Source organism: Anser brachyrhynchus, assembly GCF_964034855.1.
Source record: "Anser brachyrhynchus genome assembly, chromosome: 2".
Taxonomy (NCBI): Eukaryota; Metazoa; Chordata; class Aves; order Anseriformes; family Anatidae; genus Anser; species Anser brachyrhynchus.
In genome coordinates, this window is record NC_137695.1 from 153,240,033 (window position 1) to 153,253,819 (window position 13,787).

The 13,787-nt window shown below is 44.0% G+C and overlaps 1 protein-coding gene across 2 annotated transcripts in view; it reads left to right on the forward strand.

The window, feature by feature from the left end:
- TG (thyroglobulin) overlaps window positions 1-13,787 on the forward strand; it is a 167,409-nt gene that overhangs the window by 15,495 nt on the left and 138,127 nt on the right. For both annotated transcript variants that reach the window (XM_080582061.1, XM_080582060.1), the window contains 7 exons: window positions 1,969-2,075; window positions 3,202-3,345; window positions 5,079-5,264; window positions 7,970-9,034; window positions 10,701-11,288; window positions 12,848-13,090; window positions 13,423-13,560. In XM_080582061.1, coding sequence (XP_080438187.1) covers window positions 1,969-2,075; window positions 3,202-3,345; window positions 5,079-5,264; window positions 7,970-9,034; window positions 10,701-11,288; window positions 12,848-13,090; window positions 13,423-13,560 — 2,471 coding nt within the window. The remainder of the gene's footprint in view (window positions 1-1,968; window positions 2,076-3,201; window positions 3,346-5,078; window positions 5,265-7,969; window positions 9,035-10,700; window positions 11,289-12,847; window positions 13,091-13,422; window positions 13,561-13,787) is intronic.

Genomic DNA, 13,787 nt, shown 5'->3' on the forward strand with positions numbered 1-13,787 from the left:
TTGAAACACATGGATACACAATGAATTTATCCACAACTTAAGCAGTCATCCCTGCTTCATCCTGCTTCACTTCTTTTTGGACTGGGCCTGATAGATGAGGTCTTCTGAGTTATGACTTCTCACCTCTAGGGCTGTGATTATAAGGAGTCTTAGAAAAAGAAAAGGAGCAGTGGGGTGTGAGTTTTCCAAACATGATGGATGAAGTTCTATCGTCTTGTTTGTGTGGGCCTAATTTATATCCTTTTGCACTTTATTTAGCTATACTCTACTTAGAACAAAAGTAACCAGGATGGCAGGATATGACTGCACATCTGTCTCATACAGAAGTGGTATAATTATGCATATGGCATCTTAACATTGAGGATAAAAGAAAGAAGCATGCAGATTTTTATTTTATTTTGTTTATTTATTTATTTTGCATAGCAGCTTGTGTCACTAAGCTGGATGTCGAGATGCTGAGGGGATGAGCTTCAAGGACATGGGTGGTGTAGGAGGCTGCCTTTGAGTCTGTAGGGGCACTGCTCTGCTAAGAGACAAGATCACATCCCTAACTGAGCAATGACCAGTGCATACTTCAGGGGTACCAGAAAGCTCTTGAAATCCACTAAGCCATTTATATCCACAGAGGTCCATAGGAAGATGGTATTTAGTTGTTTATAACTTAAATTGAATTGTTTTAATGCTGACACGAGTCCCTTTATGTTCTCAAGTATGACATTTTGATTGCTTTTAGCACACCAGTGTCAGCAGTGGAGCAGACTTTGGCCATCCAAAGTGGAGGGAGTCAGTAGGCTTTTAATTTGAAATGTGGGAAAGTGCCAAAGAGGAGCAGCACTACACAGTGATGTGCAGGCTGTGGGACAGGAGTGCTGCTGGGACAACCCCAGAGGGTGCCAGTCCTTTCCTTTGCCAGGGCTTGCTATCGCTGCGTGTGTCCCTGAGCCACCCTAGGGTGTGCTTCCAGGTTCTGAGGAAGCAGCAACCTCCCCAGCTCTGCTGGCAGGAGATGGCACTTCCCTTCTACTAGATATTTCCAAATAAGCCACATGTGGCCGGGACATCAAGCCTTTATCGTATATCAGGGGAAGGGTATGTCTCTATAAAATAATACATGTTTTTTGCAACATGGTTAATGAACATGTCCCACTAACCATACTGCTTGAATCAAGAAAACAAAATCTATTTGTTTGCAGAAGCCCTAGAATGTCTGTCAGTTAAGATCACATTTATTATATATTTTTTTCCAAGTCTGACATTAGTAAGTTTCCTTCCTAAATGATTGCTTTGTTGGAATCTGGCTGTTGTCACTCCCTAGAATATTACACTGGGAACTAGCAGCTCTTTGATCTCCAGAAGTAGAAGTCAATCTTGGTTGTAATGTGTTTAAAAACCTTTTCTCTTTAATCCGTTGAGCTGTGCTCTCTGAACGAAAAAGATTAGTGAGGTTTCTATCAGCTTTTGTGCTTAATTCAGTGCAAAAAGCATACATAACGTGGAGGGAAGAGGAAGCAACCTGTTTGCTTAGGCACTCTGCCATCCTGTGCAGATTTGTGGAAGGAGTTAATGAACGGCTGTTGTAATAACATTAGGCCAACATGCCTCTATTTTACACTCTTTGGCAGGCTTTCGAGGGCAGGAACAGAACTGAAAATGAATGTTAGAATGAATGTTAGAATGAATGTTAGAGACTGGGTATGTGCATAGGAAGAATCCGAAAACCGTCTGAAGGGAGATATTATTGTCCTGTATTTAGTTTAAAGGAACTCGTGAGACCTGTTAGCCTATGGAATAGCTGATTTGGGTCATGGCAGAGTCTGGCTGACTCTAGCAGGCCAAAGGACTGCACAATGGCTTTGTGCTGGGCAGAACATCCTTGCCATACAAATCTGAGAGGGAAGCTCAAATGCTTTGTTGTTGTTGTCAATGGGCCTTCCCTGAGCCTTTCACAGGAGGCTGTTTTTCTTCCAGGCTCCCAGCAGCTTTCCAAACCTTCAGCTCCTTGCGGGAGACATTCCCGGAGGTCTCTGGGTACTGCTACTGCTCGGACAGCCTGGGGAGAGAGCTAGCAGACACCGGTGAGTACCTCCCTGCACCTCACATGTCAACTTCAGCAGCTTTGAATTCCCAGGGAAAAGGACAGATAAGAAGTGTCAGTGTTCAGCTTCCTTTGGGACTCCAGGTTCATTTCTGCAAGATGTAAGGGCACAGAGCAGCCGATGTGACCAGAGTATGGGAAAGGCTGGAGCTCTCTCATGACACTTGCTTACACAAGGTGAACCCCACCCTGGGGAGCAGTGCTCCAGGAGGGACAAGTGGAGGCACTGCCCAGGAACTAACCCTGTCCTTTTTGGAATGGTGGAATAAGATTTTGGAAAGTCCATCCTCTGTCCACCTTAGAAAGCTGAATCCTATTCAAGGTCCAATCAGCAAATGCAGGGGAGTATAAAGGACCTAGAGGCTGAGCTGTTTTCTTCTTGCTCAGGTGGTTCATCCTTTTCTGTCGTAGCCTAAGGTTACCTTTCAGGCATGTTAATGGTTGATGGGACATTGGGACATTTTGGGAAAAAAAAGAAAAAAGAAAAAAGAAAAAAGAAAAAAAAGACTGTTTTTTTTGGTTCTTTTTTGTTGTTGTTTTTCCCCAAGAAAGAGGAGGCAGAACACTTCCAGATCCTCATCCTCAGATATTGCTGCTTAAAAACTAAAGCCAACAATAAATAAATTAAAAAAAAAAAAAAAGCCTGGGAAAAATGCAGAGCATGATGGCTTAAAATTTACATGGTAGATGAGAACTTCAGTAGTTAATTCCTATGAGAAATTCTCCAAAAATCTGTGCACTCAGAGGAACTACTGCATGTCTTTTCATTTACTTGTTATGCAACCAAAATGGTTAGGAATTGGTTTTTGGAAACACCAGGCAGTGATATAATTGCACAGTATCAATGGCGCTACTGCAAACTGAACCTAACACAACCACAGCCCAGTGCCGGGTTACTGGATGCTCCTTCTGCTCATTTTGGTGGATGTCAAAGTGCAAAGCCAATGACTGGGCACTCAGCAGCAGGGTTTATGGTGCAAGGCATTAGGGTTATGCCGTATAAGGTCACACTTGGGTCACTTTAGAGGACTAGCTTTCTTTTTCCAGATAGGTATTCAACTGCAGTCTTAAAATCAGACCCTGTGCTAAAAGCCTCTCTTTCCCAGGCTTGGAGCTGCTGCTTGATGAAGTTTACGACACAATTTTCTCTGCACTGGAGCCTGCCCGCACGTTTGCAGAGACCAGCATTTATCGGATCCTGCAGAGGAGGTTTCTGGGGGTGCAGCTGGCTACCTCCGGCCGGTTCAGATGTAAGTAACACCCAGTAACATTAGCACCCTGCAAATGGAATGATAATTTGAGATCTTTATGACAGCTGCTATTGCGAAAAGTTGTTTTAATAGTCTCCTGTACTTAAAGTCATATAATATCACAGTTTCGGTGCAAGAATCGAGGTCCCTGCATTGCAGCTGACTTTTAGTCTCTGGACTGTAGATTTTTAGCAGCAGAGTGTACCTATCCTCTGATGAAAGCTTTCCCATGCACTTGAGGTTTGCGTAAGTTGAAAGCCTGTGAGTTGTCCCTGTCTTTTGCTTTGAGATTCTGGAGATGGATCTGATGATTTATTATATTAAAAGCCTGAGAAAATGCTCCCTAATTTCCGATAGTAGTCAGAAATCAGAAGAATCTTACATTGGCCACAGCCCATTCCATCCCCAGGAGACTGTACAAGAGGTTGTAGAGCCTGAGCCAGCAAGGCTGAATGTCTGGATCTGCCCTTGGGTCCCTTCCCTCCCTGGTGAGGGCAGGCAAATGGGGTGTGTTTCTCAGCCTATGGGCAATGAACTCTGCAGAACAGGAGGTAAGGTGTTTCCTTCTCCTGCACCAGAGACCAAGAGAATTGCCTTGCATGAGGGGAGTTTGTATCCCCTGCTGTGATTCTTCATCCTCCTATCCAGGCTCTGACGTTGGTATCTGACCCTTGCTGAGGAGTTGTGTCACCAGAGATATTAAGCAGATACCAGTCACACAGGTCACGCAGTTTCTCTGTTTCTGGGAAGAGCTGATCGTTTTGGAGGGTCTGGAAAGCATCTTTCCCCTCCCACTGCACAGTGCTGTGAAACAGGCTCCGACTGTAGCTAGAGGCGGTGGCTGCCAGCAGGGATGAAGCTGTAACAGCCACAAGATGGAGACACGAACACGCTCCTTAGCCCCTGGCAGTGACTTTGGTGAATTACCCATCACCTGAAGCCTTGCACGCTAGGTGCTGCCAGGAAAGCTGTCAGATTCCCTGGATGAAGGGTTTGTTCTGATGTGATGCTCTTGCTGCCTCCGTCTCTCAGCTGAGTGAAGCTGGAGTGCTGTGGAAGGTGCGAAAAGTTTAGGCTGTGGGATTGTGGATTATATAAACAGGGAAAGCTTCTATCACAAGGGTTGAGTCTAGTATGGGAGAAATCATAGCTCAGAAGATTTGCATTGTGGAGTTTTAGATTCTTCACCAATTCTGGCCAGTTTGACAGGAATGGGGTCTTCTGTTCCTCCTTGAAGGATACAAAAGTAATTGGTGGTCCCAGACCAAATCTCTGCAGCCAGGTGTGGAGCCTTTTGCAGGAGCAACACCTCTTCTCACCAGAAACGCTGCAGCACATTTGTCTCTTTGACCACTTTTGCATTTGCATTAAGGACCAGAACTCACCTAGCCGCTGGCACAGCTCGCTGAGTGAGAAACTCAGTCTACCTATGACTACAGCTGAAAAATGGTCTGAGGTTTATTTTCTGTTCAGTTTTTAAAAATGAGTACTTACAGGAAAAAAAAAAAACAAAAACAAAAAACAAAAAACAAAACATTGGACCACTTCCCTTGGGTGAAAGAGGGTGGAGAATTCTCATCTTGGGCTGGTATTTGAAGTTTCAGGAAATTAACCTGTTTTTTTTTTTTTTTTTTCCTTTTCTTTTATTCCTTCAGGCTTGGCAAAAATAGGCAAATGATGGGACCAAGTGGAGATGGCTCTAAAACTTTTTTTTCCCCCCTCTTTTTTTCCAGGCCCCTCAAAATGTGAGGTTGAGCGATATGCAGCCGTGCGCTACCAGCATGCCTACGTGCCATCCTGTGACCCTGATGGGGGCTACACACCGGTGCAGTGTCAGCAGGGAGGGCAGTGCTGGTGTGTGGACACCAAAGGGAGAGAGGTCCAGGGCACCAAAAGACGAGGACAGCCTCCAGCCTGCGGTACGTGTTAAGTAAAAGGGAAAAATGCTAGCAAATACCACTGCCTTGTACATCCACGTACATTTTCAGTTCAAGCCAGGTCCATTCACCTTCCCTCTCCAAACCCTTCATCTGCTGTGGGAATTTTGTCTTTGGTAAACAAGCAAACAAACAAACCCTAAAGGACCAGTTCCCTTCTTGGCTTTGACAGATTGTGGTGCTCAAAACCTGGGATCCAAAAGCCTCCGTGGGGTTAAGAACCACGTTTGAATAAAATATTAAATATTATATTATCTTAATTTCCTTTATAATCTGTCTTTAGCCTTTTAGTTTTTCATGTGGTGAGGCTTTCCTTTGCACCCATGAAATTTGTCTCTTGACTCCAGGAGCTGAGCATTAAGTCCCAATATCTGGGATAATGTAAGGAAGCTGGTGATGGAGTTTTGGGGTTTTACCACCTTCTTTTGGTGAAATGCTGCTGTGCTTCAAAGATGTCCTCTCTCTTATCCTGAACGTTTTTTTCCCCTGTATTTCTTCCATTGCATACTTGACCGTGAAAATTGTCAAATCTGGTAGAAAACAATTCAGAGGTGGTGTCTGGGTTTTCACTCTGAGAGGGATTTCATTAAGAATACACCATCAAGTCTGTGTCTCAAATGGAAATGACAGCAGAAATGTCAAAGGGCCAGAGGGGAGGAGGAAAGTTTAAAAACCTTGACTCCAAAGCGCACTACCTAAATATTCAGGATTGCGCTGGAGGGCTGGGGCATGAGGTCTTAATGAAAGTTGCCTTCAGGGGAGTTAATTTCTCTGTCTACAAGACACAGTTGTACCATGCAGATAAAGAAAGGAGGAATCTACCCGGGGTGTCATGGTTCGAAGTCACTCAGCGTGCCCCAGGCACAGACAAGCTTACAGTAAAATGAAAACGTTCGCATGGCTTCCAAGGCTGATCACCAAGGATATTGCAAGGGAGCCTCTGGGAGGACTCACCCTGTGTTGGGACTGGTTGTTTTCTCCTTGCGTGTGCTTCGCTGAGCCTTCCTGAATTTTTTTGGGAGGCGCAACATAAGGCTACTTGCAGCTTTTATTGGCGGACTCAGGAAATTTAAGCAGGGAAAGTTTCTGTGCGGGTTTTGCAGACTAACTCCCAAGAAGGTATTCCATGAGGATATAGCTGGAGCCTGTTGCCAGCCAGATACGTGCCATGTGCGTCTCCTACTCTACTGCTCTGTTTTATTTCTGTTTGATTTCTTCAGCTCTTACCCACACCAATGTTCATGCTGGAGGAGGCAGAGGTGTAGGTGTGGGGAGTATCTTGGGTTTTCATGTGACCTGGAGCACCAGGCAGTTCAGATGGGGATGTGCTCCTTTTCAGATTCTAGAGTAAATTCATCTCAGCAGTGCTTTTCTGGTTTTTGATTTATTTGTTTTTTCCTTCTCACTCTACTTCGATTTGATTCAACAATGAGTAGGAGGGGAGAGCATTCAATGTCTGTGATCCTACATTTGTTTTGGATTTGTATACTTGTGGATTGTGCTCTAGGGACCAATAAGTTAGTGTAAACCGATGTTCTTCATCTCTGTTACCAAGAGCCAACACTAAACACAGAAGGGGCCCATCCTACAGAAAATGCCTTCACGAAGGAACCACTGTGAGGGACGTGAGTGCATGCCAGGAAATGTGGAGCAGGAAAGGGCTCTAAAGGAGGAGTGAGCAAGATGCTGAGTACAGAGCCTCAGATTACTTGCTAACCTATTTGAGAAGCTTTTAGGATTTCCGGCTTTTATCCTCACTGTTAGCAGGATTCATGACTATTTTATCATATTGCCTGGAAGTAGAATGGATGGAGATGGGGGTCAGCCCACTGGATGCCATGCTGGAATAGACCAAAGCTACTCATACACCATCCTGTCCCCAGCAGGGATGACAGTGGTGCTTGAGGAGAAAGTGTGAGAAACATGGGAAATGCAGAGTGATTCTTCCATATGTCCTCCTGTTGCCTGCAGGCTAGGCAATCCCCAAACTGGAGGTTGAACCCAGGTCATTGTGTTCAGCACTCCTTGAAGAAGTCATTTATATCTATGTCTTTATATCTAAGTCTTTATATCTATGAAGTCTTTCATTTTCTGATGTCTTTGTATGAACATACAGAGACTGGACTGGAAACAGGCACACCTATGGCATAGCTTGGCCCGGGATGTGGGTGGCCTGGGTAGGAAGCCTCCATAAATTTTCCATTAGAGAGCACTGGTGAAAATGACTATTTCTTTTCTTCTGTAATCTATTTCCCTTTCTTGTGTTCACATATTGCGCCTGGATCATCTGGGCTTTTTATTAGAAGCAGGCATCCTACCAGAGAGTTAATGTGTTTGAAAAAGACTTAGTTCATACTTTCAACCATAGGAAGAGGAATGAGGATTTGCACTGAAAAACAATAGATTTACAAAAAGGTCACAGAGCAGTAAGTTCAGACATACTGGAGGAAGTATCCATTCAGTTTGTGTCTTGAATAGAGAAGTTTACTGTTACACTCAGCAACAAGAAGTTTATAGGTTACACTCAGCAACAGTTTAAGTTTCCTTATCAGTGTGCCTGATGCTTAGTTGGGGAACGAGACAAATTAAAATACACTCAGTGGTTTCTGCTGAGACTGATTGAAGGATATCTTTAAAATAGCAGGTTTTGGAGGTTCTGAAGTTTGTACTTTTTAATCTTTGTTTAGGTGAAGAACAAATATGCATCTCTGAGAGACGACGAGCGTTGTCAAGGATCTTTTATGGCCCTGCTGGGTACTTCAGTCAGCCTGATTTATTTTCCACACCAGATGTGCAGTCAGAGAAAATAGCTGGCTACTCAAGACCTTGCTCTCCCTTCTTCGAGGAGCTGTTTCAGGTCTCTGGACTATCATCCCCAGTCATGCAAAGCCCATATGCCAACCAGATTCCTGGGCTAGAATCCATCCTTAGTGAAGCCATCAGAGGAATATTCCCATCAAGGGAACTGGCTCATGTGGCATTGCAATTTACTGCCAATCCAAAACGTTTCCAAGAAAATCTCTTTGGAGGAAAGTTCTTGAAGAATATGATCCAGTTTAACTTCACAGGGGCACTTGGCACTAGTGGCAAATATAGCATTGGCCAATTTTTCCCAGAGGAAGATGTGGCAGGGAAGGGTAATGGCCAAGGCCTTCTGGAATCAGCTGAGGCATTTTCACTGGAAGTATCAAAGGGGAGCTCCATTTTGAACCAACCTCTTGTAGGCAGCTTTGGCCGCACGGTAACTCTGCAGGACAATCAGAATACGATGAAATTCCTTTCCTCTGTCCTGGAACTACCAGCATTCTTTGCTTTTCTTCAACAAGTGATTTCTGTCCCTGGAAGCATTGCTGAAGATTTAGGTGAAGTGGTGAAAATAGCATTGGGATCCAAAGACTGTGGTGAGGAGCCAAAGGACCTGTTTGTTCCAACATGCACCACAGAGGGGAGGTATGAGGAAGTTCAGTGCTATGCAGGAGAGTGCTGGTGTTTGGACCCTTCAGGTAATGAAGTTCCAGGCTCAAGAGTTCGAGGTGAACGTCCAAGGTGTCCCACTGACTGTGAGAAGCAAAGGAGAAACCTGCAAAACTTGAAACAAAGCCTGCCTGCAGGATCAGATCTTTTTATTCCCTCTTGTACCAAGGATGGAGACTTTCTGCCACTCCAGTGTTATGGGACAAATTGCTTCTGTGTTGACTTGAATGGCAAGACTATTCCAGGAATAAGAGGAAATACTGGAAAACCAATGCAATGTAAGTTCCAGGAACTGGGAATATAAAGATGCTTCCTCATTTTGTTGGAATTTCATGATTTAATTCTTCATATCTGGTTATTTCTGGGAATATATGGATGGTGTATACAAACAATATTGTCCCCTAACAGATAAGAATGTCAGCCCTACAGTTGCAGGGGAATAGTGGGAAATACAGTGTACATAAACCTTGGTATCCTAAGTCTTAAAAACAGTCCCCTTTCTTTCAGAATGTGAGGTAGGTACACTCACAACTGAGGACCCTGAGGTCCTGCCTTGTTAATGAGTATGTCATTGACATCTGTCTCTACTTAAATGTGTAGTATAGAGTATATAACATCCCTGGTGCCCATGAGACCTGGAGCATCTGTGTGCCCTTGCCAATTGAAAAAGCTCTTTTGCTTCCAGGACCAAGTAACCTGGGCAGTCACTGGCTCATTCTTGTCCTGAGAACTGAAGAGCTTCAGCGTCTTACACCGTGGACTTCTTTTAGTCTTTTAGCCCAAGAATATATTCTCAACTTGGTAGGCCATCACAGGAGACTGAACATAGAAGATGGATTAAAAGACATAGGTTTCTCATAAAGGTCTTGTGAGTCACAAATGACTTGTCAGATGCAATTTGGCATTGCATCTTGCAGGAACTGGGATTATTTAGCCTAGAGAAAAGGAGGCTCAGGGGAGCCTTATCACTCTACAACTACCTCAAAGGAGGTTGTAGCGGGGTAGGGGTCGGTCTCTTCTCCCAAGCAACAAGTGATAGGGCAAGAGCAAATGGCCTCAAGTTGCACCAGGGAAGGTTTAGTTTGGATATTAGGAAAAAATTTCTCCACTGAAAGGGTGGTGGAGTATTGGGACAGGCTGCCCAGGGGAATTAGTTGAGTCACCATCCCTGGAGGTATTCAAAAGACTTGTGGATGTACTTAGAGACATGGTGCAGTGGTAGACTTGGCAGTGCTAGGTTATAGGTTGGACTTGATGATCTTAGAGGTCTTTTCCAACCTAAATAATTCAATGGTTCTATGGAATGCCTGTTCTGCTCTTCTATTAATGTTATACAAAGGAGGAAGGAAGCACACAGGCTGGGGATATTTGTCTTTTATGGTTCTGTGAACTGAAAACAACACATTAACAGTAGGAACAGGCCAAGAGAAGAACCTGCTTCTCATTTTAGCAGGGTATCCAGCAGATAATACTGGTACATAGTGAAAGGAGCTCTTCTGAGCAGCAGTTTGCAGAAGTACTGGAGAATTCATCACAATGCCCTATATTGGTAAGGAATTTATTCCTAGCAACCCATCTGGAGTGCAGTCAAAAACAAACAGGTTCATAATGCTGTGGTGTGCAGAAGGAGGTGAACTCCTATGTTTTGCTATGTTTGTAGAACTGCTTGGTGGCAAAACGAGATTTGGCTTTGGAGGTGTCAGAAAAAGCTTCCAAAAGAAAACTCACTCACTCCTACATCTTGTAGGATGGTATTTTTATATCCAGCTGCAATATTCATTACGGAGTAGGAAGAGAGGACAACATAAACTGAAAATTCTGGTGAAGTCCAACGGGAAATAAAAACAGTGTTGATAGTATAATAGCAACGATGTTCAGGTTAGGGGTGTTGTATGTCTTCAGTGCATTCATAAGATGTGCTGTGCATGTTTTTCTTTTCCCCAGGCCCCAGTGCTTGCCAAGTAAAAGCCAGTCAGGAGTTTCTAAAGACTGTGAAAGTCCTGCTGTCAGATCCAAGTGCCCTGTCTCAGCCCTCCAGCATTTACATGCCCCAGTGCGATGCTGACGGTGCCTGGAGGCAGGTGCAGTGCACCGGTCCTCCTGAGCAAGCCTTTGAGTGGTATGAAAGGTGGATGACAGAGAACAATGAAGGCAAACCTCTGCCTGCTGCTGATCTATTGAACATCATAACTGGATATAAAAATGTCTCTTCCAAAGGCTTTTCAGGTTTTATTAAAGCTTTGTATGAAGCTGGGCACCAGAATGTCTTCCCAGCTTTCACCACCTATTCCTCCTTCGCTGATCTTCCACGTGAAGTGCTGGAAGGAAATGTAACCTACGAATCTGAGAATGTTTTATTGGATCCATATACATTCTGGCAGCTTCTGAATGAGCAGCTAACCTATTATCCAGGACCCTACACTGATTTCAGCGCTCCATTAAGCCACTTTGAACTTCGTGATTGTTGGTGTGTTGATAGCAAAGGAGAAGAGCTGCAAGGAACAAGGGCAGAAGTGAACCAGGTTCCAAAATGTAAGTAGTGGAATTGCTGGCACAAGAAAAAAAGTGCTTTTAAATGCAATGAGGTAGCATATAATGGCTTGAGGAAAGATCATTAATACTGCCTGTTGTGTTAAAGGGTAAATAAGTTTGGCAGGAACTAAACCCCATCATATTCCAGCTTGTCCTCAGATATCAGAGGGGATAGAGCAGCTGGTCTTAGATTCTGAGTGATGCCCAGTTTGCACTACAAGTCCAATCACATTCAATACATTGAACTACCACAATCACGGATGCACAAATAGCATGATACACCTTCAGTCTAGTAGATTGAAGACTGGTGTGAGAGTCTTTACAGGCTGAGAGAAATTCAGAGCACATGCTCAGTGAGGAGTGGTTACACCTTGCAGACAGACAGCCTTTGGGATGGAGGTGTATTTTGGCATTATTATGAGATTATAATGGGCAAAGTTCACCCAGAGGACATGATTTCAACAGAAAATGGAAAACTGCCAGCTCAGGGCTGGCTCTGCAGCTTATCAGTTGGGCTCAGGGCTGGTTTAGGGTAACGGTGATGCTGTCTATCAGCTCCACAGTGCCATCAAGTTCCCATCCCTGCAGTGATATCACAGAGACTGGCCATGGTGTTTCCACCCTGCTCCACCCTCTGTGCTATTTCTCTTGGAGTCAGCGCACCAAGCTACCCTGCTGTTGCCAATATCTAAGGCTGTAGGTTATGTTACCAAGGGGACTATCATGGAACAGATTCCTTGCATGTCTACTACATCTCACCCTGGAATTTTCCTCAGTGCCGTGCCTTCTCTGAAGATGTGGGCATACCTTTAGTCTCAATAAGTCACCTCCACTAATTATCCCACATTGCCATTATTACTGCCCACCAGAGGTAGGGAAAGTCATGTTTGGAAAACAAGTAGTGTCTCAGCTTTGGCAGTATGGAAGAATAAAGTTCTGTGTCAAGGCTGTGTAGACTTATAATTTGGAGCATGGATATATAATGCTTTTTCAGAAGGTACTTAGCCAGACACCAAATGACACTTTAAAGCTAGAAGCGGTCTGTGAAGACTTCTGTGGAAAATTCAGTTACACTAACTGATGGAAATGACTTTCAAGAACACCTTAAAATGACACAGGAGGAATTTTCTTTACGGTTTCTTCTTATTCAGTCAAGAGTAAGAGAGATCCCCTGCAAGTCACTAAGACCAGCACTGAAGTTTGGTGGTAAGCCCCCTGTCTGGAGCATCTCCACTAAAGCTATTTGGTCCTCTTTAGGGGTTATTTCAGCAGACGAACTATATTATAAATGTAGTCTCTAAAACCATTCGTGTCACATCGTAATTTTCTAGCTGAAAAGAAAAAGCAGGACAATGAATTGCAAACTCCCAAATGGGTAAGGAGCACTGGAGAAGCCTGTTCTGTGAGCAAATGGGAAATAGAGAGGATAAAGCAGATTAGCAGTTATTCTAGCAGAAAAGTTTTCATTGCGTTGGTTCTGTATGTTGAACTGCCATGTACAAGTCTGCAGATGTATGTAAAGGACAGGCCAAGTGTCAGCTTTCCTCTGCCTTCTCTAGGTCCTGGTGTATGTGAAGGTGTTAAGCAGGAAGCCATGAAATTTATGGAGGAAGCAGAGCAAGTCATCCGAGCATCAAACACTTCCCATTTCCCTTTTGGAGAGAGCTTCTTGATGGCAAAGGGAATACAGCTCACAGACAGCGACCTCCTACGTTCTGCTCAGCTCTATGAGCCAGAGGTGATGGTCTCTGAAAAGTTGTTATCGGGCAGTGACTATTCCCTCCAACTGGCTGCACGATCAGGTAAGTGAGAGGGAGATGAAAGCTTTTAATTAAAGGGATTAATGACCAGGATCTGTGCAAGGGTGCTATACAAGAAATTCAACTTTCCTGAAAGATAGGTGCAACTCAGCAGGTGTTACTTATTGGTGTAATTAACCTAACCCAAGATCTGATTTCAGTTGATTTCAGATTTTCTTATATGTTTGGCACCATGCATAGGTCAGATATACATCTGCAGCGTTTATTTTCCCTTCTAAAGTACAAGGAACAATCAGGTGTTTGTAAACACGTACTTTTAAAATATCTCTTCTAGCATTGGCCACCAATATCTTTCTCTTACTTATCTTTTACAGTCTTGCATTTCTACTGGCGGAGTCACTTTGCTGTGAAAGGTTCTGCTGGAGAAGCAACAGAGCTGGGATTTCATCCCTACATCCCACAGTGCGATGGCCTGGGAAACTGGGAGCCAACTCAGTGCTACGAGAGCACAGGTGAGCAGTCACCAGAAAAATACTCCACCTTGCCTGAACACAGAAAATCTAAGTAGAATTATAATTAAAAAAAAAAAAAAAAGGGGGAAACCTGTATTGTTTTAGTCAAACTGTAGAGAGGTAGATAGGTGGGCTTTCATGATTGGTGAACGATTGACTGGAGTGAGGGACTCAAGTGACAACTCATAGGGGCTCAAAAATTGGTCAGTGTTGAGTTACTTACTGCT